The sequence below is a fragment of the Micrasema longulum genome, unplaced genomic scaffold, assembly GCF_059751315.1.
Source record: "Micrasema longulum isolate JH-2025_06_02 unplaced genomic scaffold, ASM5975131v1 h1tg001057l, whole genome shotgun sequence".
Lineage (NCBI taxonomy): Eukaryota > Metazoa > Arthropoda > Insecta > Trichoptera > Brachycentridae > Micrasema > Micrasema longulum.
Window position 1 is genome coordinate 94,838 of NW_028278245.1, and position 26,880 is coordinate 121,717.

The window sequence follows — 26,880 nt, forward strand, 5'->3', positions numbered from 1 at the left end:
AAGTTTTTTTCGGCCTCGGGGGTGTATGTGTGAAAATTTGATCTCGACGCTCCGAGGAGGGTGATCAATTGAGCATGGTGCTCGAGGGTGGTCACTGAGATGGTGGCTGTGCCCATCTTTGTGTATTTTAGCGTGAAGTTTGAAGTGACTTCACGCACTTTATTTGTAATGTCCCCATGGGTGGATGTTCCCATGGTTATTACAACCGGAGGGATGCGGGGTTTTGGGCGGGAGCGGGTGGTGTTTGAAGACGAGGTCTGGGGGATGTGCAGGGGTCTGGCTTGATGGTGGTTAGATGGAACCGAGCGTTTCGGGGGCAGGGAGATGCCAGGAGCATCCCCTACCTCCGGAAGGCCCGTATACCTGTTGCTGAGGGTAGGCGGGGTGGCAGGTCTCTGCCTCTTCGGTGCTACAGATAAGTTATAAATGAGTTTAAATATGAGATAAGTTAGAGTTTGTTATGAAAAATATTATAAAGAGAAAGCGCTGAGTCAGCGTAGCGAGTTGCGGGATTTAGAATTACGTAAACTACGCGTGTCAGCGGGAGCGCGACAACACGTCTGTACGCAAACACTAAAACAGCTCGAATGCATCACTAAATTTATTCCGTCGGTTACACGCCTTATAAAGCGACGCGCGTCGGGCCCCGTGAGTCAGCCGTCCCACCCGCGCCGGCTGCCTGGGAGTGGTGGGGGTAGTTCTCCCCCGCCACTCGCTACATGCGGCCGGCCGCAGGTGGCGTAAATACGGGCGCTCAACGCCCGCACGGGCCATTTCGTCAACAGCCGCGACGCGCACAACATGATGATCATAATTTTTATTTTACATTACATTCTTTATATTTTCCTAGCTATATTTTACCCCGGTAATACTGAGGCCAGGCTCGAAAGTGACTACTTTATCTTTATTGAGAGCCTAGCACTCGGTTCTGTACATTTACCGGGGATTCTATCTAGTTATTTGATTATATATTTATATTTCTTATCGTTCTATATTACGCGTCCGGAACACTGCATTTTCAATTTGCATATTACCCAAAAGGCAAATATAACCCTACTTATTGATATAGTCAATATTTAGAAAATAAGGGTTATAATAATTAGTATTTGTACTTTTTTATTGTGTATGCAGACAATTGGTAGAATTCTGTGTACTTTAATTACTTTATTAATTATTGTACTTTATTCTTTTTAAATATATAAGAGCGTATACTGTGACGCGTTTCGTCTTGTTAGGACATTTTCAAACGACGGAATGCGTCACAATATAAGCTCTTGTCTTTTTAAACAAATAAAGTAAAATAAAAATCCAATAAACGTGTTTTATTTTGGGATACATTACCAAATTAAAACTTATTTGTTCATTTAGTATTGTTTTGTAAAATTTTGCAGGAATTTTATTTATCTAAGTAAATAAGACTTACTTAATAACTTACAGTGTATTCTCACAGGCCTTAGTTAATTTGAGCTTTTTTGAATCCTAAAATAAGCAAATAATAAACTGTTACATTTATTTGTAATGGTGATACAATTATTTATGTAAATCAAATGTCTGTCCTTTGTATTCTAAATTTTAATACTAATAAATTAATCAAATCCAACTTACATTGCATTCCTCCTTTGGAAATTGGGATTGATTTAGTTTTCGTTTTGGGACTAAAGCATATGGTTTTTTCGGCATTGTAATGATAAAATCGGTCACCAAACATTCCAAATTTATGGATTCAAGTATCACTCGTCTTTGATTTCTATAATAAAGTAATTCTGATTGATATAAAATATTATTAGTCCAGAGTCGCGCTAAGAAGCGAAACGTCAAACAAGTACAATGAAGTTTTTTTTAATTTTTTTTTTTTATATGTAGTTGCACTATTCAATACCTTGTAATGTACAAGGTTAATATATACTTCAAAGTGATAGTTATTAATTTGTTTACTTAAAAATATTTACTTTAATGAAAAACTTTATTTCGTTATTTTATGTAAGGATCAGTAAGATGTTTCGGCTGTGACCTGTTTCAAGAGGAAACCACAGAAAACTCGTACAATGAAGTTAGTTGTGTTCGCGATATTGTAATAATTATATGGCTGTTTAGTGTACACTTTTGTACATAGTACCTACCGAGTGCTGGTAAGTCTTAGATAAATGTGCAATTTGACCGTTTTTGTGTACGGGTAAAATGACGTCGTTAATGGTTATTTGAATATGACGTGAAATTACATTTTTGAATTATTTATCAAATTTGAACAAACTATTCATTCAAAAAATTACTTGGTTTTGATCCTGGTTTAAATTGTGTAAGAAGGAACACAAAAAATATACGTTTCGAACTAAATTTTGTTTTGAAAAAGGCATTAAAATGTAGAGCACAGAAAACACGTCCGTCTGCGGCCGCCAAAGGGCCGGTCTGAATGTAATAAAAACCCAAATAAGACATTGTTTAAAATTGAATATTACAACTAGAATTATCGTATTGAAAAAAAAAAAAATACAGTTCTATTAAAAAAAGTTTTAAATAAACTATTTCAATATTTTTAAAGGTATTACTGATTGCATAATTTTACGTAGAAATAAAGGAAAAATTTATGTGATTTAAAATGCTTATATTTCTTTTCAAAAACAAAAAAATAAGACTCTGCCGCGGCCATCTCCTTTTTAAATTTATTATCTTCAAATCATTATAATAAATTTTAGTTCAATACTTAGTCTTTATTGAGATCCCAGATTAATAAGCTTAGTCTAAATTTGAAATGGCGTAATCTGCAGGTCTAAGAGTAATTATATTTTAGTTATATGAAACTTAAGTACATTTTTTGATAGAAATGCCTATAAAAAATATTGTTTTTATCTAATATATAATTTTGAATTTTTTTTTTATTGCGCGATTTTTAACAAACATTCGTTTTAAAATGGCAAAATCGTATGATTTCCTAATTTTGCGATCGTTTTACCCGACTACAGCCTTAACAGTGTATTGGGATTAATACCTGATGCGAAATCATCGAATTCGTGTATTATAGGTACAAAAGGGCCTGCAATCCACGAGGCGTCATCACGTTCCACGAGGCAGTGATTTCAGTATCGGAATCATAGTTATCGGGTTCAACAGCTTCAGTACTATTTTCACTCTCAGTCATTTCAAAATCTGAGTCTATTGATTCTAAATTATTCCAAATTTCATCGCTGCTAAGACCGGGACCCGACATTTTAAATTTTGGGAACTTAAAAAAACCGCCAAGCGGCGGCCTGCAACGACTCCCAATCGATAGCAGATAAGCTATCTGAACTAAATACCCACGCACGTCACCACGTTCTCAACGGCGCGGGAAGATTTAAAACTGCTGTCGACCAAATCAGAATTAGGGCTCGTCTTAAAACTGTTGCCCGATTAGCTGGGAACCATATTTTGGATAAAGGACGCAAGATGTCAGTCGCTAGTATGTTTTCATTCAGATATTGCGGGAGAAAGTCGCGACTCACCGGCGAGTCGCCCGCGTACAGGGCAAGCACGCGGTGGCTCACCGGTGATTGAATATTACATTTGTGTTTCATTTATATGTATAAGGATAACAGAACCAATTACGTTATATGAATATAACAAATTATGCCATGCCAGCGGATACAACATTTTATCGCACTCTTTTAAATCAGGCATACTAAAAAATTTAATTCTAACATTCCAAATATTATCCCTTGGAAACATGTAATAATTATTCATAAAAATTAATGGTGTTTTTTCAACAACCATATCCCCTTAAAATTTAACTTTAACTGCTAATTTATCACCTCCTATTTTCCAAATCGCCGGTACAGATGCTAATGTCGCTGCCCATTCCTATCCTTTTGTCAGCCAGGTCCATGAATGCGAATCGTTCGTTTTTTGTACTGTTTCCAATGTATCCAATAGATAAATAAAATCCCACCATACAATCGAAAAACTTGTTTTTTTCTCCCCCTGGTGGCCCACAACACATAATAGTGTTTGTTTTACCATTATCTTTTTCCAAAATTTTATAAATTTCAATTAATGTATCTTCTATATTATCCCCAAATTGAAATTTGCATATTTCACGGAGCCAGTGAGTACTCTCTTCCAAATTATAATATGCTTCAAAAGGATCAAGATTAATGGATGAAAATTGTGGCCAACATGAAAGATCTTCGTATAATTTAACAGAATCTTCAAAAGTATCATGTTTAAGTCGTTTATTTGTTACAGTTATTTGAACATACTCAAAATGTTATCAATTAATAAATGTATTAAGGGAGGACCATAAAGAAATTTCGTATTTAATGGCCTGTTTTACTTATTATTGTGTTTGAGTGCAATTTGTGGTTCGTGAAAGGTTAAAATCGGGGATGATGCATCTGTCATGGATTTAGATCCAGACGACTGATCTTCGAAAATTGATGACACAGTAAAATCCCCGGTTCGAGTCAGACCCATGGAGGAATTATCGCAGGGACTCAAATCCGCATGGTCTACGGTGCAGTTAAATTTGCAACGATTGCAAAAAGGATTTAGCTGAATGTGCGCGCGCTATTTCTTTATGGTTCCCTATTATTTATTTTCATTTCTGATTGGACATTGTTATTGAATGTTTAAAATATTAAGTATGTTAAATATTTATAGGACAATTTTGTGATACATTTTATATTAAATAAAACTATTGAAACTGTTTTAGATTTTTTTATTTATTCTAGTGACATTTTGGTGTGCCCTGGCGGAATATAGCAGTTCCGTGAGAGAATTCTCAACTCGATGGCTATTCTCTGAAAATCTAGTGGATATTTTTTTACATCATAGTGTAGTGGTTGGTGTGTTTGCCTAATGTGTTTGAGGTCCCGGGTTTGATTCCCAAGAAAGTAAAAATATTTATTTAATAGATGGAATCATTCAGTATTTCATGGCGCCTGGAAGTGTAAAACTGACCATCTTCCCATTGTACAAAATACAAATGATCACTGGTAATTGGACTATCGATGCAGTGTCTTTACACACCACCGGGTGCGGATAAGGGTAATGATATTGTTATATACAGGATTTTTCAGGGCCAGACCGCGAAACTTCAGATGAACATTCCTTATGGTAAGCTTTAAAAAAAATCCTAATAAAATTTTTCCAGTCATTTAAAAAAAAAAATATGATCTCAAAATGGAGTGAATCTTTGATTTCTCACACAAGCATCCCTTTCCGCAAACCCCTACGAAAATAAAATGCGATAAAAACGTATTTGACTAACGAAGCGATACGCACCAGACGCGTACAAGGGAAGCGGCTGGGTAGGAGAGGGATAGGGGTTTGTGGAGGGACTGCTTGTCCGTGCAGAGTTAAAAGTGCTAATTTGTACTGAAATAACAATAACAAATATAAATTACGCAATTTTTAATATCCATCTTCAACAATACGTGATAAATAAGTGATATTTTAAAATTATTGTTATTTAGATGATTTTTTGAGATGTAGCAATTTTTTTAGCGATGAATATTGTCTATTATAACATGGAGTCTCGGTTTATCTCTGCAAATGCGGGAGTGGGGGTTATATTGTTTTCGGAGGAGCTACGGTGCCCTCGTCCGGTTTGCTCTCGAGGGAGAAGGGGGGTATCCGGCAGTCGAATGTGTAGCCGTCTTCTCTTTCCATCCGGAACGTTCCCCTAAAAAAACATAAAAATATTATTTATAAGATCATTCTGTTGACTGGTACATGTACTGTGGATGCCTCCCCACTAACATGATTTTCATTGAAATGCAAAGCATTAATCCTTAGCATATTCAAATAAGGACAGTTGCCTATCGAAATCATTGAATGAATACTTTTCTAAATAACAATATATAAACTAATGTAAATAAATAATGAATGGATAAATATAAAATTCAGTTTTTGTCTGTTAGGTTGCAATCCCGCCTAAAATGGTATTCACATTTTGACTCATCAGAGCACCTGCTTCATTTTGCTATTATTTGCATTATATTGTTATTCTTTATTTAACAAAATGAATTTCAGTATGTATATACAGCTGGTATTTATTTCCCATATTAATTTTAAAAACGCCCTTTGAAACCCAAACTAAAAGGGAAAAAAATCAATAAAATTTTTCAAATAATTATTTTTACAATTGCCAGATAAATTATGTATTGTATTATCATTGCTATGATTGTTTAAAGTTTTGTAATTTTGAAATAATTCGTCGGTGAGTTTTTCTGACATTTAAAAGAGAGCCCCGTAGCGTAAAAATACAGTAAATGTTGAAAAAAAAAATGGCTACCGGAAACTGAAAATACAGATTTTTTAAATATAGGTAGCACAACATCGCTGTACAATCAAATGCTCTTATTTTTACTGCGTGAAAGAAAAAAAATTTTACATCAAGCATTGAACTTCGTCATCCAAGTTTCAGAGTGTCAAGTTCAGACATTTAAATGCCTAGACTCCCATATCCCTTCTCAAAAATGTTTCCCCTCTCTGTTGCAACAAATTGAAATATGAACAGCTCCTTAGGGCGAAAATCCAGCCAGTCTGCAAGCATTTGGACATACTCAAAACATTGTCGAGGTATATTACTTTTTATGTCAATGCCTAGGAGCTTTTGTTAGTCTGTAGAATGGCTAAAATAAAAGATAATCACCACATGTGCCCACTGGGCGCCTGCAGGCTCACGTGCGAGCTGTACTGGAAGGCCGGCATGACGCGGGACAGGCGCGGCTCCTGCCCCACCACCCCGCGCCCGCGCACCGTCTCCAGCGTGCCCGACAGCGAGAAGATGCGCCAGTGCCGCTCGCGCAGCTGCACCGACAGCGAGCCCAGGTTCTCCAGCCGGATGCAGTACCTCCACTGCGAACGCGATCAAAAGTCATCAACCCTTTGCGCTCCAAAGGTTTTTGTTCTGTGCATTTTATGAACATCCTACAAGAGGGTTTTTGATGTAAATGTCAAAATTTGCATCCATCAAAGCTAGACTGACGGCACAACTGAGTTTTAGCTCCAACACTTATGTATGAAAGTGAAACATGGAACTGGCAGAGGAAGTTGAAATGTCTTAGACAGTCTTATAGAAAATAATATCTTTATTTATTTATTAATGGACATTGTCCATTTATACAATTTATAGGGTTTTAATATTACAATAAAAGAATAGTTAAAAATATTTATTTATTTAGAGCTCGTTTAAATCGCTGTAAACTTAAACCAAAAAAGTCCAGATCTTGTCTTGAGTTAACAATATGACAAAGACGGGTCATCGAAGAATTAAGGCCATAGTTTGTTCTATGTTGATCGATGAATGGTACTTCATTGTTTCTCAACCTACAAGTTAAAATATGGAATTTTACTTGTCCCAGTAATGACGGCACATCGATTACACCATTTAGTATGCCGAACATATATATGGAATCGATTTTAGTAGATTTAGTAGATAATTTTGTAGACTAGAAATATTTAACATGGACTCAGCATGAGAATAGTTACCTCTCTCTAGTCCAAGCATCCACGCTACTTTTCGAAGCAAGCGATGTTGGACTGATTCAATGTGATTTATGCGATTCACTTAGACAAATGTATGGGAAATCGATGCACGACGGGATAACGAATTATGAAATCAGGCTAGAGTGCAAATCTGAGACAGGTAAAATTAAGAAAAGGGAATTATGAAATCTAGGCTAGAGTAACAATGTTGTATTTTTTTATCTCAAAATAAAGAAGAAGAAAAACTTTACAATACGTATTTTCAATTTTCCGAAATTCCTTCATTTAACATTTCAGGAACAAAATAAACACTTAAACTTGAAATATCTCAAAACTACAAAAATGGACTTGGGCATTTTTTTTAATTGGGCATCCAATTGGCAGATTTATGCCGTCCATTCTAACGATGGTAAATACAATTTCTTATAATAAATACAGGCACTAATCAAATAAAATACAACTAAATAAAATTAAAAGCTAGGACAAAAAAAATTACTACCTCAAGACAAGATCCGGTCTATTTTAGTAATTTTTAAAATATTTAAGACTTACACAAATTTTGGCCATCTACTTTTTTTAATTTCTATTCATCTTAAAAAATAATTAAAATAAAATAATTATGATTCCATTTTATGTCAATTGCTATAATACTTTATGTACTTTTTAACTGAACATTGTAAGAGCCCTCTGGGGTGCTATTCTGAACCACTCTCGCAGCACGAGAAAACCGGTTTTACATACAAAATACACGAGATAATACGGCCGCAAGAGCGTTTGGAATACCAGCCCTGGGCGTTTGTAAAAAAAAATTTGGCAAGAATTAGTGGCATGATCAAATAAACCAAAATCTCAAGTCTGGTCATGTCTAAAGCGGACACGACCAAAGGACATGTTACGAATGTGAAAGAAGCTAGGAATGCACGTCAGAGTAGATGCGTGCGGCGGTCCTCGCGATCCTCTCTGCTAATGCTACGAGGAAGTGGCATGACTGTAGTAGCAGCAGTACCACGAGTGTCATACGACAGAGCTCAAAATTCTGATAAAAATAATATACATACTCTATTTCGGCTGTGACAGTTTTTTTTTTTTTTTCAGAAAACATACAGTCATACAAAATAAGTATTAAAAACAACAATTTTTGAACATAAAAAGACCAATAAGTTTTCATAAATTATGCAAAAGATATAAACATCAAATGTGACATTTTTAAAAAATATAAATAAGAAACTCAAGTGAGAAAAGAATAATAGTTAACATTTGCATTATCCATTGAGTAATTGAATAAATAAAAATATTGAATGCACACCTTGAGCCATTCACGCACATATAAAACATACACAAACATGTACATTACACGCGGCACATATACATAGCATAAACCACTCAAGATGCACATTCAGCAACTATCCCAAATAATCGACCCCATGAAGAAATTTTCTGTACAAATGCAACGTGCAGTTAAAAATGTCTACATCAATACCGAGTCCGTTATAATTTATAACAGTTATAACATTAGGCTCACCCAGTAGACGGCCGTGGTCTGCGACTCACGACAGCCCATGTAGAAGGGTATGACGGTGACGCGCACGCCCTCCGTGCTCTCGCGGTGGACGTCGCTCAGCTCCAGCCAGGGGTGGTTCTTCTTCTGCCACGCCCGCAGCGTCTCCTGCGCCGTGAAGGGGGGATCTGCGCCCGTATAAAATTACATTATTACGAGCTGGAGACTGTTTATACTAGTACTTATATTAAATATCTGAAAGCATTGAAATATAATAATATCACAATTAATTCTTAAGTATTATAAACATGTATGAGTAAGTATGAGGCACTGTGCTGGCATTTCAATTGCTAGTAACATATCGATAGGATTGAGTTTTTCTGCTGACATTTCTTGGTGGAACTGCATTTTTATTATAATAATAAAAATACTTGTATGGTATTTTTGTATTTTGTAATACATTCCACATTTGTGGGAGGCGAAACAACCCCTGCTTGCACTTGTATATAACATAGAAATTTGTTTAGTCTCCCACCAGTCTGACGATGTCGGTCACGACGAAACCCGGTCACTGGTAAAAAATTATAAATAAAAGTGGAATAAAACTAACTGGGCCTTACTTATTAGATTTCCTTATACCAGGTTTTTATTAAGAAATAACTATACCCGGTTTAACTATTTATAACTGATATAAAAAAAAAAAAAATTATTTCAATGGAGAGGGAAAATTTTTGAGAAGGGGATATGGAAGTCTAGGCATTTACAGGGCTTATGACCTGTCATTGGCTGGTTTAAGTGGCCACTTTACTACCTGGTAAAAGAAGAAGTATAAATATTGGAAAATTGTTTTCAGGCGTTGCCTAGTAGGTGATTTGGTTCAGCCGGATGAATCTCACCCACGTGATAAAGGTTTCAGCTCTTTTACTTCACAAAAGTCAACAGATGGAAGATTTGAGGAAATGTGGATGTTCAAACATGGGCAGAATGGTGAATGTTACACAGTGTGTAAAGTGGCCACTTAAACCAGCCAATGACAGGTCATAAGCCCTGTAAATGCCTAGACTTCCATATCCCCTTCTCAAAAATTTTCCCTCTCTGTTGAAATAGATTTAAATATGAACAACTTCCTAGGGAGGAAATCCAGCCAGTCTGCAAGCATTTGGACATAATCAAACATTGTTGATATAAAAAAAGCTTACTTTTAAAAATATTTATTACCTAGAATAACAATTCACAGGTTTCATTTCACGCTTAAGTTTTTTAAACAGTCAACACTGACACGTGCGCGTGCGCAGTAACTTCAATAACAACACAAACAAACGTCTAAGTCGAATCGAGAATTCTGTCAGTGTAATCGAACACATGGAGAAAACCGTTACAAAAAGAAATCAAAATTAGGAAGAAGTGGAGAAGTTAAAAACTAATTCCACGGTTTATTCGTGCTTCTTTTTTATCACAATTAATTAAAACACACACGCACTTATAATATTTCAGATATTATTTAAACAAATCATTGAAGATCAGTTGAATCGCATTGAGAAGGTCGCGGGACTTCGAAATTGTTTAAAATAAAAACTGATAAACTATCCATTGATTACCGAAAAATATGACTTTTGACAGATCGCGTGCTTATTCCAGCGTTATACCACATAATGTGTTATAATCGCTATCCCAGATTTAAACCGAGTTTAACTATATGCGAGGTTTATAAGTAATACTTTTTGCTATACCATCATTATTCTACCACTATTCTTAAGCTTAACTTTTTACCCGATTTATAAGTAAGGCCCTATACGTATTTTTATTAATCTAATATCGATATGAGCTATTTAAACTATTGTGTGTCGAAAACATCAGCTTTTCAGGACATTTCCGATTAAAGACATTTAAAAGAGCTGATTATGAACATAACTTTGAGTCATACGATTCACATGAAATTCACCAAGCATAATCCTGAATTCAAATAAGGTTCTTTAAAATTATAGTATGTAAAAAATATTATGACCTTGACAGAAAAAAAACTTTTAAAAAAATCTACGCATAATAAGTACGAGGTATATCCAGAGTATGTTCAGATTGTATAGCAGCGCTGCGATCGCAGTTTTGGAAATGACTGAGACTCTGATCTGTTGAGAAGGCGTTATGAGTCAGCTGACTGTTGTGTACGCTCAGTGGTGCTTGTTTGAAATGCTCGTGAAAAACACAAATCCAGGATTCTGGTTGGGTTTCGCACGAAGAATTGCACTCTTCAGTTGTCAGGACTCTATTTCATGAACAGCCGATGAACAACTCACCACTGTCGGGGGAGTGAGCGAGGAACTTGTGGAAGAGCTCGTGCTGCACGGGAGATCGGTCCTGGCTCACGTAGGGCAGGATGTCCTCGTGGGCCACGTAGTCCAGGCCGGGGATGGCGTACAGGCTGCGCGAGCTCTCCTGCCCGCCCAGGAACGTGACGGCCTCCGTCTGCGCCCGCTGCCGTACCAAAACTACTTAATATTGGAAATTTGGAAAATGCCGGAAGCAATGAACAGCCAGAAATTTCGATACTTGGTAAATTTTTTTAGTCAACCAGAGGTAAAGAGATTTCCTTCCAGAGGCTTCCTCTTTTTTCCTTTTTCCCATTGAGTAATAGTTTTGATTTAAGGTAATTTATAAACCAATATGTTTATTTCTCTTTTTATATATCTTTAGCTTTTTAATCTTTATTTTCTATTGAATATGTTCTGTTACTTGAATTATAAAAATAAAACAATTATTTTATTGGTTGGTTGGAAGAAATTGCCATTTGGCAAAGAGCCCGCCAATGTACAAATAACGTTATGTACAAAAAGTTAAATAAATAAATTAAGGAAGATCAGTGGTATGGGAAATTGGATATAAAAAATGTCTTCTTACGTGTAGTGAAAATTAGAACATTTAATTGCAAGGCGAAGTTTCTCAAAAATGTATGAAAAAATGAGTAAAAATGGTTTTAATATTTCCCTCACTAAGCATACAAAAATTACACATGACCCAAACGGAAGACCAAACGACCCCAGCGTCTACTTGTATATGGCGTCAGGAAAATAAAACGGAAGTGTTTATGACAGTGCAATAATTTATTTATTATTTCGCGTACACATATTTTACAAATTCTTGTATTTTATTCATTTTTGTTAGTTTGCCGAATGCTTATGTACATAAAGTGAAATTGACCAAATCGGTCTATGGGGGATTCGAATCCCCCCCTTCGGTCCGGCTAGGTTAATAAAACCAAACCACTTTGAATGATGTCACAAATCCTTGTCAATCAATCAATCAATGATAGCGTTGACGTGTATTGCGAATAGACTTCCAGATTCTAAGAAGCCATTTTTTTCTACGTTTAGTATATTTAGACAGGCGGGGGGTTCTCCTTTTAAATGTCAGGACAACTCACCGATAAGAACTAGTGACGTCACGGGCGGAGTAATTTCAAAATTACAAAACCTATAAAAACCTTGAGAATACTATACATAGTATATATCGTGGGTATACTGGCAAAAAATGTTAACTCTAAACTATGTGGATTTGACTTAATGATGCAGTTTTGTAAAGTTTTTAACGCTCTACAAAATGGCAAAATACACTATAGTCCTTAACTCTTTCACCGCTAAGGATAGATTACGTTTATCGACACCTGTACGCGGCATATTTTCAAGCGCTAAAAATCACGGACGAGATTTTTAAATTGTCTAGTCATAAGAGACAAAGGCATTTATCATAAAGTCTAAAATGTCTAAAGACAGTTGCCGCGTACGGGGCACGATTTTTCAGACTGTCTAAAGATAGTTCCCGCTGGGATTGAGTTAAAATATGGCTTGATTAGAATGACAGCTGTCAAAATAATGTCATTAGTGATGGGAAATTACTGATCACTGATCAAATCGATTTTATCAGTTATTTCATGCAATCATGAAACTCTGTTTCCGAATATTGATACAAAAAACGCAAAAACAAGCCTATTATAGTGTGTTTAACACAATTATTCATTATTATGAACAACATCAAATGAATTATTTTTTTATTCGATCAATTTGTCCCATCTCTAACGTTTTTGCAAAATGATGTAACCTTGTAAGAACATCGTTAATAATTAGGTTTATTTTAGTTTTAAAGCTGAATTTATATATTTATGTTGATTTATGTGTCAAGCATTGTATTAAAAAAATTAATTAACACGCCAGATACTAATGATTTTTCGTGCGTCAATATAAATAACTCCTTAGACGTCACTACAAAGTTATGTCGTCACTTTTTCTGACAAATTTCATTCTAATCAAGCTATATTTTAAGGACTATAGTTGTGTTATTATATATTAAACTCCTGTGTGGTAAAAATTACAAAATGTTTAATTTTAAATAAACTTAAACAAGATGCTCGTCTTTGAGGCCACAGTCTCAGACCGGAGAAAACGAGATTCAATTAAATCCACGGAAGCATTTCCTGAGCAATAGAGTTGTTGATGGTTGGAATAAGCTGCCACAAGAGATGATCTCAATAGGTTAAAAAATGGACTAGATTTGTTTAATTATATTATTATTACATCGATGAATATTGAACATATTATTACAAACAATTATTATTAATACAAAGTCAGGCAATTTAAAAAACACTAATTTAAATATTGTTACGCAAGATTCTATTCCAAATACCACAATATTGCGTGCAATCATTCTTGGCACCGTTTACTTGGCTCAGATAGTGCTACATGTTAAAGGTTAATATAATATGTTATACTGTTTCAATCCAACGCTGCATTTGGATGCAAATCATATGTATGTCACAGCCAGATTGTCATTTTGGCCGGAATACATATTGGTTAGCCAAATTGCAAAGGGGCTCGGTATTGTAAGATTCTATTTAAGAGGACCCGGACACATTAGTGATTGGCTGATTCACGAGCCCCTAAAAGACTACGAGCGTACACTCGGGTTGAATCCGGATGAAGTGAGAAAGGACGCAGCTCGACTTCTCCAGGTGGCGAATTGGAAGACGGCTGAGGACAGACAGAGTTTGAGGCAAAAGCTCGATGTGGGCTGTAGTGCCATCGGAAAAAGAGTGACTGTTTTATAACAAATTAAGCATTTGATTTATCAATAATGATGGCGTTTTGATATTCAGAAAAAAAGCGGTATGACTTTTCTAACAAATTCCCGTATTTTCTCCCTGGATTACACATCATATTTATAATTGGCGTGTCTCTATCGTTTTGCTTTTTTGATCAGGAGATTGAGGACCATCCAAAAACCCGAAAAAGCGGCCAGTGTTATCTGCCGTCTTCGGACCTACGGTATACTAATACCATAAATAATTCTGAAAAATGTAAAAGGTACAGACACTTTGATACTCCTTAAAAAAAAAACAACCAAATCGATTCAGTTTTGGGGTGCGGAAAATGGGACAGCTAAACGTTGATTTTAATCAGGTAAAGACAGTCCGACGTGCGGTTGTCTTCGACGCACGGTATCGGGGATGCATTTGCGAGAGAGTGACATAAAACCTATGTTCAAATATCTATTCATCAAAATTCTCAGACACTGACCTATCTTCTTAAATTAAAAATACGATTTTTAGCACCGAAAACATAAACGAAAAATCTATATAATCATTTTTCTTCCATTATCAACAAAGATCAATAATATAAATAATGTGACATCACCATATAAACTATTTGTTAGTTTATTTTGAACTGATTTGAAAGTTATAAATCAATTTTATTCCTTGTCATGAAATATTTATTTAACATGGTTTTTTTACACTAGAATATTTCAGTCCCTGGACTGGCACCTGAAGCGTAAGACTGATCACCTTACCTTCATGTAACAAAAATGATCAAGAAACGCTGCGATTGGTGTACCAATGCCGTGCCCTATGCAGCATTTAGGTGCGTAAAGGGAATGATGCTGATGATTTTTAACTACAGTAATCTAACCTCGTTACGATAATGAGAATCAAGTTACGGTATAGCAGGGTTCGAACCTCGGATCCATGTCCGCAACACTACAGGCAGAGGAAAACTTGTCGAAATCCGGCGCTCCCCAAACACTGGGTTCGGAGATCGTGCTTTTGCCGATGCCGGCCCCTCTATCTGGAATCGATTGCCTTCAAACTTACGAATCGTCGACAGTCCAAGTCAGTTCAGATCACAACTAAAATCTCACTTCTTTAGTTTATCATACCCTCAATTTTAAATCAGAAAATATATGTCACTTTAGCTTAGAATGTAAGTTTAAGTATACAATTGTAAAGCGCCCTTGAGGTGATTTTTCACAAAAATAGAGCTATATAAATCAGGCAATTATTAATATTGATTTATTTATTCATATTTTTTTCTATTATAAACTATGATTAATAACAAAAATATTGTGACCTCACTGGGGTTACCCGTGCCGAGGACATTTAACAATATATGTTTAAAAAAATATTTGTACATTTGAGAATAAACAAAGAAGACTTAATAAACAGAGACAATTAACACAATGTTCAGACAGTTTTAAACACTACGTATTTATGTTTATAATTGATTTATGTACATCTATATTATTTACATTACAAAACGCACAATGAAAGAACAGAAACATAACATAAGCTATACATTTGTGGAGCAGTTGATTCAATATTGGTTTGGGCGAATGAGACAATCCATTTTACTTCCATTTTCTCCACTATTCGTTTTTTATAGCCCTTTTGAACATTAACAAATTACAACAGGGATGGAGAATACTTAAAATAAGGAAATACGGAAGTTTAGGCATTTACAGGGCTTATGACCTGTCATTGGCTGGTTTAAGTGGCCACTTTACACACTGTGTAACATTCACCATTTTGCCTATGTTTGAACATCCATATTTCTTCAGTTCTTCCATTTGTTGAAGAGCTGAAGCCTTTATTGTTGTGAAGAGATTCATCAGACTTTTGGACATTTTCTGGTTACTAGATATTATTTTTATTATTACCACGGGACCCCAACCCGACTCGGATATAAGTTTGGATTTTTGTTTGATGAATGTTTAAATAGTTGATGAATCAAAAAGTTTAATAAATTAGGACACATGTGAATGAGCCACAACCGAACATCAGACGACAAACACAACATCGAGGTAGTCAGACACAAAATTGAATGGATGTCAAAAAATGGACAATAGTTGAATTTTAGTTGAAAGTGAATAAGATTAGATTCAGGGCAGTAACACAACAGTAGAGCATCGTTTCTCAAACCGGGACAATCTATTAAAATCGAAAAAATATATATACTTAGATGCGATTCGCTTATTTTTTATCATGGTTATTACGTACTAGGACCACTCTCTAGACTGATCAGCCTCTCTGTAATAATGGACAGAGGATTGAGAAAGTTGACAGATTTAAATACTTAGGAGTTCACATAACTGAGGATAGAAGCATGCATAACTAGCTCGGATAGTAATACGAATTGCTGGAGCAACTTTTAACATGATGCGTGTTGTCTGGAACTCTAGTCTATACTCGGTCAAAACAAAATGCCGATGATTCAACTCTTGTATAATGCCAGTACTCCTATTTGGGTGCGAATCTTGGCACCTCACCAAAGCTCAAAACACCAAACTTCTGAGTTTTGAGAGTAGGTGCTTGAGAAGAATATTAGGTATAAGGTGGTTCGATTTATAATTAACATTGAAGTCCGAGAACGGACGCAGCAGCCTCCTATAACGAGCGTGCGATGCTGCGCATGCCTTAGGAGAACCAAAAATGAGTTGCCTCTTCTTTAAAACTGCGGGCTCACGCCGTCCTGGAAGGCCGTCGATGACGATCGTTCGGCTTTATTCGGCGGAATTAGGGGGCGCTGGATTGACGTGGGAAGAGGCGAAAATGCTGGCTGGCGATAGGGTCTCCCGGAGGCAACTGGTGATGTCCACATGCTCCACTTAGAAGCGAACGTGGAAAAGAAGAATAAGAAGGAACAAGGCTTATATTCATACACTGCAAAGTGTGTGTTCCTTCTGGCTCCTCTAACTATTGGGTGATGATCTGACGGGATAGTCGGCTGTGATCTTGCAAAGGAACTTAATCACATTTTTTTCTTCTTGTCTCATTTCAATCCTCTAAAATGAATCGGTTTGCAACAAAGCTTTGCGTCTCCTCTGCCACTCTGATCTGTCCTGTGTTGCCCTCTTTAGCTCTTCATATCTTTTTATTGTGGATAACTTATATAGCGCCATTTTCGTAATAAAATACCTCAAGGGCGCTTTACATGGTGATTCTATTGTTAAGTTAATTTAATTGAAGCTTTTAAATTTGTAATTTAATTTTAAAAAAATATTTTGTTGTCACGTGCTACGGATTTATTCAAATGATTTAGAGAACGTTCGTTAGAGAAATATCGGTACTGTGATGGCAAAAGGTTATATCTGTCACAGACTATTTTACAGGAGAGCAAAAAGAAACTTTCAAAATCGGTTGGGCAGGGTATGTATCTTATATCTTTATCATTAGACTATTATATTATTATAGCTTTATCCTTTTGCCACAGCAAAGAATGCCACTATTTGGGACATTTTTTGGAACAAACTTGAAAATGACAAAAACAGCATCTATAACCATTTGCCATCACAGTACCGATATGACCGTCAGCTCATATCACATAAATCTTCGAGTTATTCTCAGCAACGGCGCCCCCTGTAGTTTGTCCTGTCAGACATCCCCTCTATTACCTCGTGACGCACTATGCGTCCGATCCATTTAGCACGTCTTTCGGAGATGGTTTTAAGCAGGTTCTTTTCTCCTTCAAATCGACTGAAAACCTCGCCATTCGTGATGCAGTTCCTCCAGAATACTCCCAAAATTCTTCAATAGGCTCGAGTCTCTTTATATCCCTTTCAGATAGACACCATGTCTCGCAGTCGTACATTAATACACTGCATACACAGGTCTCGACGAGGAGCTTGCGTAGATTCAGGTCTACATTATTTGATTGAAAGATTTTCTGTTTATACACAAGTCTTGCCTGATGTAAACGGCTGTCAACCTTGCTCTTTGACCATCCATCCAGGGTTATCTTATTCCTTTAGGTTTAGACTGTTAAACATGCCTAGTGGTCTACTTGTCTACTAACTTGTCACTTGTCGGTATTCATTATACTCAAGTGTAAACATGTTCCATGTCAAGTTAGTACATAATGTAAAACCTTAAAATATACGGGAATGATTCGCATCTAGTTTTTTAAATTACATTTTGTTTATTTAGGGGGGTCGTTAAGTTTGAGTAAAAAGATTGAGAAACGATGCGGCAGAGTGGTCAGTTAGGATAAACTGTGAAATGTCATGACACATTCCAAATCGTATTCAGTTTAAATTACAAGAAAATGCGATAAACGAGTTAATATGAAAGCCAACAAACGATGCTTGACAAAAGCACATTCAAAATAATTATTTTGTGAAATGAAATTTGTAGTTTTTTTTTTACCTTTTTTTTCCAGTCCGGACGCATGTCAACGGTGGCATGTATTGAAAAATTATATTAGAAATCATTATCGAAAACAAATTTCAGAAAATAATTACGATTTGGACATTTTAATTTCAATTTTAAATCATAGAGGAAGAAATTAATCACCGAAAATCGGTTTATCTGCAAATTGTTAACATTTTCAAATTAAGGGTAAATTATTCCCAATTATGTGTATAATCAGTATTATTAAACAGTTAAGTAGAGAGAGTTATAGTGGGATTTACAAACGGCTCAAAAATTATATTGTTTTTGGTTTATGAAGCATTTAATTTTATGAATTTTATTGCATTTTAATTATCATAAAAAAATACATTAGGGGAAAGAAATTGGTCACTAAAAATATATAAAAAGTGATCTGAAGTACACACAACTTATTTTAAACATCTGTTTTAATTTTCCTACATTTCTTACTTTTAGTTAAAATTATTTTTGTTTTTATTAGTCAATTTTACAGCAAATATATAGAACTCACAAAAAAAAATTACTGCTACAATTTAAATTACACAGAACAGGGCAATGAGAAAGTGGTTAATACATCAAATCACGTTAAATAAATGATGATGTAATAACTTATATTTAAATATAAGTTACTAATGTTACTAAGGGTGAAAGCGCTGATTGGTTGAACAAATAAGTGGAAGTGTACGAAGTATTTTTAACTAGTAATTTATATGTAAATATAAGTTATTACATCATTACAATGGAATCCCATCAAGAATTGTCAATAAATAATTTAAATCAAAATTAACAATGAATAATTTAAATTGTATCGGACATCGCCGCTCGTATGGCAAAAAAGGCGGAATGCGGCGGCAAGTGCCGGTCATTTAAAAACATCATCAAACCTAGCGGCCCTTGTTGGGGCTCATAGACGGAGGAGGTTTCTGCACTAGGAAAAATGAAAATCATTAGATCCCGATGGCAGCTGAAGCTTTACTGGCGCTTGGATCAGAGCGGCCGGCACCAGTGTTTTTAGGAACTTTTCCATATGTTAGTTTTTTCATGCTTGTTTTGGCTAGTAATCTCGATTTTGTAATCCAATAAGCTGCCCCTTTAATAAAGACAGTTAATTATGTCACTTGCGGGGGTGGACGTTAGAATATCGAGACTCTAGCCATAAATATGGATAGGATTATGAGGTACTAGGCCTCACTGAATCCCACTAAAACGCGTGTCACCTTTTTAATCAGTATGTAGGATCTTTTCTCGTGTTATTTATGTATTTATTTTATTTTATTTATTCATATTTTTCGCTTACAAACTAAAAAATAATTATAAAAATAATGTGACCTCACTGGGGTTTCCCGTGCCGAGGACACTTAACAATTTAGTTTTTTTTTATTACATTTGAGAATAAACAAAGAAGACTCACTTAAAAAAAAAAAAATAATTAACAAATATTCAGACAGTTTTAAAAACAAGGTATTTATATACATGTATTAATTGGGACATGGGGATGATGCCTACATACTTCGTTGTTATGTAAAATGTATACCGAGGGTATTGTTTGACTTTAAAATACTGATGTAAAAATAAAATATAAAAATGTCCAGCCAATGAGAGAGCGTCCTACGCGTTAATCCGGGGCAGCCCGACCCCCTCTCGCTCTCTCCTGCGGCTTATGTATGCTGTCTCGCACCCTGTCCGACAGCGACACGGCGCAAATAATTTAATAGAACCTGCGTGTTTTATTGGAATTACGCCCTCTCCGCCTTCGACTCCGCCGCCTGCCCTGCTTGGAGGATATCACCGCCGACCCAGCCAGAGAAGTCTATCTCATCCGAGATAGCCGGACTACAGCAGCTACGGAGCCACCCCTATCTACAGTTCAACTATGCACACGGCGAGGTGTCGTGTATATAAATCAAAAGTGTGTTCAGAAAATAACAGGAATTTTTTTAGTTTCCAAGTTTGAAGAGTCCGATTGTCAAATTTTTATTATGTTGGTATACATGCCCTTGAAGTATGCTAACATTTTCAGATGTATCCATTGTTTACTTTGTCTGTGGCAGCCGTTAAGGTTAGACGTGTTAGGCGATTTTCGTCTTGGTGATCCAGAATACCTCCACTGGGACAATTTATTTATCTGCATTTTAAATTTAGAAAGTAGTATGTTTACAAGCATTTATTATAATTTTCCTAAATAGTTTTATTTTTAAAATTATCTATATGAACTATATTTGTCTACTTAGGGTCATAAGGGCGAAACTCCAAAAAATGCTGTTTTGTGTTAAGTACTAATCTGATATCCAAACAAAATATCCTGTTAGTGACAAAAAGATGAAACTCATCCGATAAGTAGTTACCTAGATAAATTTGTGTGAAACTACAAATGAAGCGTTTTGTTTAAAGTCAGAAGAATAAAACACCTTTTACATCATTTTGTTAATTTACTAATGTAAGCGCAAGTTAGGGTCATATAGACGAAAGCGTAGTTTCATATTTTTGTCTCTAAAACATTTTATGCTCTATTAACTGTATTTTCTTTATTTGTTACCCTTAAAAGACAGTATTATTTTTTGAAAACTGTTTTATCATTTATCTCAAAACTGTGTTTTTGTAGTTTCGCCCTTATGACCCTTAACCCCCGAATATGCAATGGGTATTGGATTTAAAAAAACCTTTCTCTGATATAACAAGTGATGCTTATAAACGAGCATTGAGGAGAGACCCTTAAGCCCACCATCCACCCGCAGCTGTTATAGAGTCCTGAGGGACTCTCTGTCAGCTGCGCATAGAGGAAAGTTATTATAAATATTCCTAAGGAATACAAACTATGCAGATTAAGGAGGGGGGAGGAGGACGTATGGACAGAGGCCAACACGTCGTCCCCACCCCTCAGGATCCCCTCAATGCCTCTGTTTTTTTTTTTATTCAAAAAAAAATATGTTAACAAACATTTTACATAAATAAACATATCCAAATATACAAAAAAAATTCTTAAAACTATAGTGACATAACAAACATAACTTACACAAAACATAAGTAAAAACACGGATATTTACATTACGAGAACGACTTTGGATAAAGAAGGACTCCCTGGGTGGTCAGAGGCAGAGGATCCAAATACCACCCCCGTAAAGGGAGGACAAAACAAAAGAACGTGTGCGTTCCGCTCGGAAGGAAGCACAGACCCAACTGAATGAGCGTCCCACAGGAACACCATATTTTACCCACCTAGGCGTCCGCGCATCTGAGGAGCTCCCAACGCGATACCCAAGTCCGGACAAACTGACGGAAAATAAACGAGCAAATTCAGACGGTCCCGTCTTCCTCGTAATTACCAAGTTCCACTGTATTTTTTTATTTTATTATAATTATGGATAACTTATACGGCGCCATTTTCATAATATAATACCTCAAGGGTGCTTTACAAAGTGATTGTATAAAGATATAAATTTAATTTTAACTTTTTTAATTTAAGAAATACAATGTACTTTGTCCCCATATGCTAAGGATTTATTCAAATGATTTAGAGAACGAGTGGGTTTTAAGTTTCTTCCGAAACATCACTTCACTCTCATAATTTCGGACCTCGGCTGGGAGAGCATTCCATGCCGTAGGGCCTGCGGCTGCAAATGCGCGTTCACCGAATTTAGTGCGCTGTTTGCGTAGAGGTATAATAACTTTTCCTTTGGACGTAGATGTAATCATTTGCATAGGATACTGCATTGGTACTCCAATAGGATGATTTCATAAATCGGAAATAACCGAGATAATAAATGAATAAGAAGCCAACTAAATTTAAGTAAATCATATTTAGTTTTCTCTTCATGTACAAGTGTATTTTGTATCATATCTTTATTTTTGTTTTCCATTTTGATTTCGTCATCTGATTGTACTTGGTTTATATAATGTATAATTTTTAAAGTAATTTGTTAAGGAAAGTTGTTGTTTGAAAGGAGGGTGAGTGCCGGGAACAGGGTAAACGGTGCACTGAAATCTACTTTGGCAAACAAATGTTTATAGTAAGAGGCTAAACTAGCAGTTCGCAATGGAATTCTAGTGCCAATTCTAATGTATGGGAGCGAAGTAAGGAATTTGAAAAATTATGATAAAAGTAGGTTGAATGCTGTCGAAATGCGATCTCTCAGGCGAATGTGTGGTAAAGGTGCACAAATGTCGAGATCCGTGAACTGCGTAAGGCTGAGACATGCATTATCGACAGAATCAAGAAAAGGTTGCTGCGTTAGTTCGGACATGTAGAGCGAATGGACAGCGAAAGAATGACTAAAAGGATCTACGATGCGAGTGTTGATGGATGCAGAAAATGAGGAAGACCGAGAACGACACGGCACGATCAAGTCCATCAAATACTTGAAGATGGACATGTCAAGAGTATGTAGAGGAAGCGAGATCTGTATGCAAAGACAGAGTGATATGGCGTTCTATCCTTAACATTGTAATAATATTAAGAAAAAAAATGGAATCAAAGCCACAAATAAACGGAAAAAAGGGATGGCCTTCGACACGCTGGAAAGTGGTAGAATATAATATTACGTACGGCTAAGGTTTATATTCCCTTGGCCTCGTAATATATACGGACACCTTGAATAAAACTGCATGGAAATTACAATGGAGCGTATGCACAAGGATCATTATCATTTGAATAAACATTGATCTACTTATACAGTGAAACATGCTTATCAGAGGCGGTTCCTTAGTATGTGCATAAGTGCAGTGCACTGCCAAGTAAAAATATGTGCAAACAAATGAGTAATTTCTTCGATAGTAAAAATATGTTATAGGTAGCTACAAAAAAACAGGGATTTGTTGCAATATTATACTCGTAAACATCATAATAGTCAATACTAGCGCCAAAAGATCTAGCGGACGATTTTCACATCTTGTCTACGCATGCGCAATCGTCCCTGTGCATGTTCTGGTTTGCCCTGAATTTGTATGAAATATGTCATTTCTCCTAAGATCGTCATTTGAGGGAGATAAACAACGCTTCATACTGGTGAATCGTGCGTTAGGGGGAGAAGATAATATACATACTCCGGGCATTGCCAACGCATGCGCATATTTGAAGTTTAAAGTGCGTTTGCAATGTCACTTTGAACATGCGTAATGACATGATATTAGTACGAATTTAGTTGATTTAGTATCCTATAACGTGCGTATAATGTTAGGCGAATTTAGAATTCTTAGGTCTGATGCGCGGGCTGTCATTTGTCATACTATTTCCCGTTTATCACGTCAGGATTGGCTGGTTCAAGTGCTTACTTTACACTCTGTGTCACATTCACTATTCTATGTTTGAAGAACACCTATAATTCTTTCATCTGTTGATTTCAAAACAGGCAGAATGCTGAATGTTATTAGTGATCATTTAAACCAGTCAAAGACAGGTAATATTGATAAAATATTTACTTAACTCGCATAAATTTCTTTGAAAATAATATTTGCATTCTTGTGAATTTCACAAATGTTTCAAATGAGGGGTATTTAAAAATACTTGTTAATAACCGAGTCAGAAAATGGACATTAAGGTGTAGTTGAGTGTGGTTGGAACCTTGGACCTATGGTACGGAGTCCGCGACACGACCACTAAACCATAAACCTGAATAATTTCCGTGACTTAAAATGTTGATTGTGTTTTGGGTTGTCAAACGTGTGTTGTTTGCACTTTTTGCCGACCTTTCGGACAGCATTGCAGCGTCTATCATCTAAGCTTTAAGCCGATGATCACATGTTGCATCAAATCAAGAATTTTCGTAAAACATCAGCATAAAAAAAATATATCATAAAAAAATATATATTGTTATAATATTATTGAACTTAATATACACGTTACAAGATGACAAAATGTAAAGAAATGCACTGCCAATGTTTTTGGCCAGGAGCCGCCAGTGATGCTTATACATATTGCTCTTTTTGTATACAAATTCTATTTTTCTTTCTTTACCATATTTTGCTTTCTCAAAAAACTTATATATTTCAATCTTGGGAACATTTTGAAACGGCCGTAATGAAATAAATGCGCTGGGTCATCGATCTATGCACGTCCCCTCACATATTATTGGCATAAAAACTTAATGAATTTTTACTTTCGGACCACTGAACCGAGTCTGAGATACTACCTCAGGACCGCAACCCCAAACATTTATTTGGTTTTAACTATGTCTTTTTACATTTCATTATTTTTTGTGTGTTCTGTCGGCCTCGTGGTGTAATGGTCAGCGCGTTTGCCTTCCATGCAAAAGGTCTCGGCTTCGATTCCCGACATGGTTGATATGAAATATTTATTTAAAAGGGTGTTTTTACACTTAAAATATTTCATAGTTCCCGGACTGGTACCTGAAGCGTGAGACTGATCATCTTACATGCATGTAACAAAAATGATCAAGATACGCTGCAATTGGTGTGCCAATGCAGTGCCCTGTGATGATGTTTGTGAGCATCTTTGTATATATAATTCCTCTGTACGTGTGATGTCACCGTACTCCTCCGAAACGGCTTAACCGATTTACGTGCGTTTTTTAGAGAAATATAGATCTTTGCGCTGTGCGTGCTCGTAGATATTAAAATCTTCAATCGAATATGTAAAAAAGAAGTTAGGAGCATAAATGTTTTATTCATCGATCTACCAGGGTTGCATTCGAGGAGAATGCATTTGCAAAAGAATGGAAAGATGTTGTTTTTTTGTGTATAAAAAAAAGTTTGTTTTTGAATGTTTACAAACAGCATTTGTTTTTTGTGGGATTCAATCAGATTCTTTCCTTAAATTCCTTATAATTTCTACCCATTTATTTCTTTTTGTTAGATTTTTGGTAACACTAAAATAATATTAAATTCAATACATTTTTAAAAATCGTATTCCTACATAAGTTCACTACTTCGTTGGTGAGACGACCGGAGTTTGACGTTTGCAAAAAGAATTCCATATTAGAAAAAATATTTATTTTAGGTTTTGGAATTCAACCATAAACAAGTACCTACTTAAATTCAATATTTTTTTAATATTAACAATTTTTAGTTCTGGAATTTAATCACAAACAAGTACCTAGATGAAAAGTATTTTTCCAAGATGATAGCAGGCAAGCCAACGTTCGGGCAGGACAACGTCTGTCGGGTCCGCTAGTTTATTATAATTTTTTATTGGATTTAAAAAAAATCTTTCTCCGGTATGACGAGCAAATTCAGTCGGTCCCGTCTTCCTTGGAATAACCAAGTTCGAGGTTTTAATAAGCGCCTGTTTAAATGCAAACGAAAAACACAAGTAACTAACGAGCACAAAAAACGTAAATTTTCTTTTAAACTCACAATGAAGGGTCCATCCCTGGAGTCTATGAGCACTTGGTAAAAAGTGTGTGTTTTTCCTTTCACCTCCTTTCCGACATTCGATAGGCTGTCTTCCGCTCCGGACTTGTCGCTGGCCGGCTCCTTCTTGTTGGGGGCGTCTCTGTCGTAGACGCGCGCTTGCCACGGGAAGAGGACCACACCGCGATAACCGAAAACTTTGTGAAGAATCAACTGACCAGTCTCATATTTACCGCTTGTTTTGGGAGTTTCTAGCTTCCCTACCTCGGCTAACCTAAAACACAAACAAACCGATGAAACCGATCGCATTTACCAACAAAATCCACTACTTTCCAGTAAAAATATATCATTTAATCCGACAAAATAATGTTACGAAAGCGCAAATAAAAAATTGATACGCAATTTTGTTTACCTAGTAAAATTCGCTATCTGAGTAAAAATAATCCTAGAGCACAATGTCTTGGAGGTACCGTTGTACAGACATTTTGCCAGAAGCTCCATATTTTCATCTTTTTAAAACTATTTTATTATAAAATAACCCATCGCGGACGACAAAAATAATGAAAAGTCAAACTGTTATTGCCAGTTAAAAATATTTTTGGTGCATAAATTCGAAGAAATATAATTATTTAAGCACTTAGTAAAATAAAGTGGGGTAATTTGTAATACTTTTTCTTGGCAATACATACTCCGAATTTATTTTAGCGGGTGTTGTTTTAACCGTATTTTGTACTTTTTAATCTAAAATATGCAAACTTGATAGCAAAAAGGTAAATTTTAACAGCTTTTATTTTTATCAATTTTTTTTTACTCTTATTTTTGCAAAATTAATGATTTATTCCATTTTTTTGGAAGCCACCTTCTTCATTTATTAAGTACTAAATTAAAAATATGAATAAAGCTCTCGAAAGACATGTTATCCGCTAATTTGGTTTTAATTAATGCAGAATTTGTGGTTTCATTCAGACAACATTATTTACAATACTAATTTTTCACCCGTAACCTTTAAGTTTTTGAAAAAAACAAGACATAATTTTTAAGACAAACTTGTTTCTTTGTAAAAGCCTAAAGCTAGAACATCCCAGTTGAGGGTGAAAAAGCAAAAAAAAACTAAGAAGAAGGAAAGAAGAAGTAAAAGCCTAAAGAA

General features: G+C 35.7%; 1 protein-coding gene across 2 annotated transcripts; it reads right to left on the minus strand.

Moving 5' to 3' along the window:
- Positions 1-5,370: 5,370 nt before the first annotated feature.
- On the minus strand, positions 5,371-26,303 carry POLDIP2 (DNA polymerase delta interacting protein 2). 2 transcript variants are annotated; one of them, XM_088233108.1, is made up of 7 exons: positions 26,146-26,303; positions 25,736-26,007; positions 18,426-18,460; positions 11,257-11,434; positions 8,987-9,150; positions 6,629-6,834; positions 5,371-5,656 (listed from the first exon to the last, which is right to left on the minus strand). In XM_088233108.1, exons 1-7 carry the CDS (start codon positions 26,232-26,234, stop codon positions 5,542-5,544), a joined length of 1,059 nt encoding a protein of 352 aa, XP_088089234.1. In that variant the 5' UTR covers positions 26,235-26,303; the 3' UTR covers positions 5,371-5,541. The 2 variants fall into 2 exon arrangements, with proteins under 2 accessions (XP_088089234.1, XP_088089235.1); XM_088233109.1 differs by lacking the exon at positions 18,426-18,460 and having other exon boundaries at positions 25,737-26,007.
- Between the last annotated feature and the right edge of the window lie 577 nt (positions 26,304-26,880).

Excerpts from the sequence above, each read along its gene's own strand:
- POLDIP2 (XM_088233108.1), bottom strand. The coding sequence starts at position 26,234 with ATGGAGCTTCTGGCAAAATGTCTGTACAACGGTACCTCCAAGACATTG. Across the intron at positions 11,435-18,425 it reads GTCCGGACTGGAAAAAAAAG|CGGGCGCAGACGGAGGCCGT; the intron begins GTAAAAAAAAAA and ends TTGGTACGGCAG. Across the intron at positions 6,835-8,986 it reads AGACCACGGCCGTCTACTGG|TGGAGGTACTGCATCCGGCT; the intron begins GTGAGCCTAATG and ends TCGCGTTCGCAG.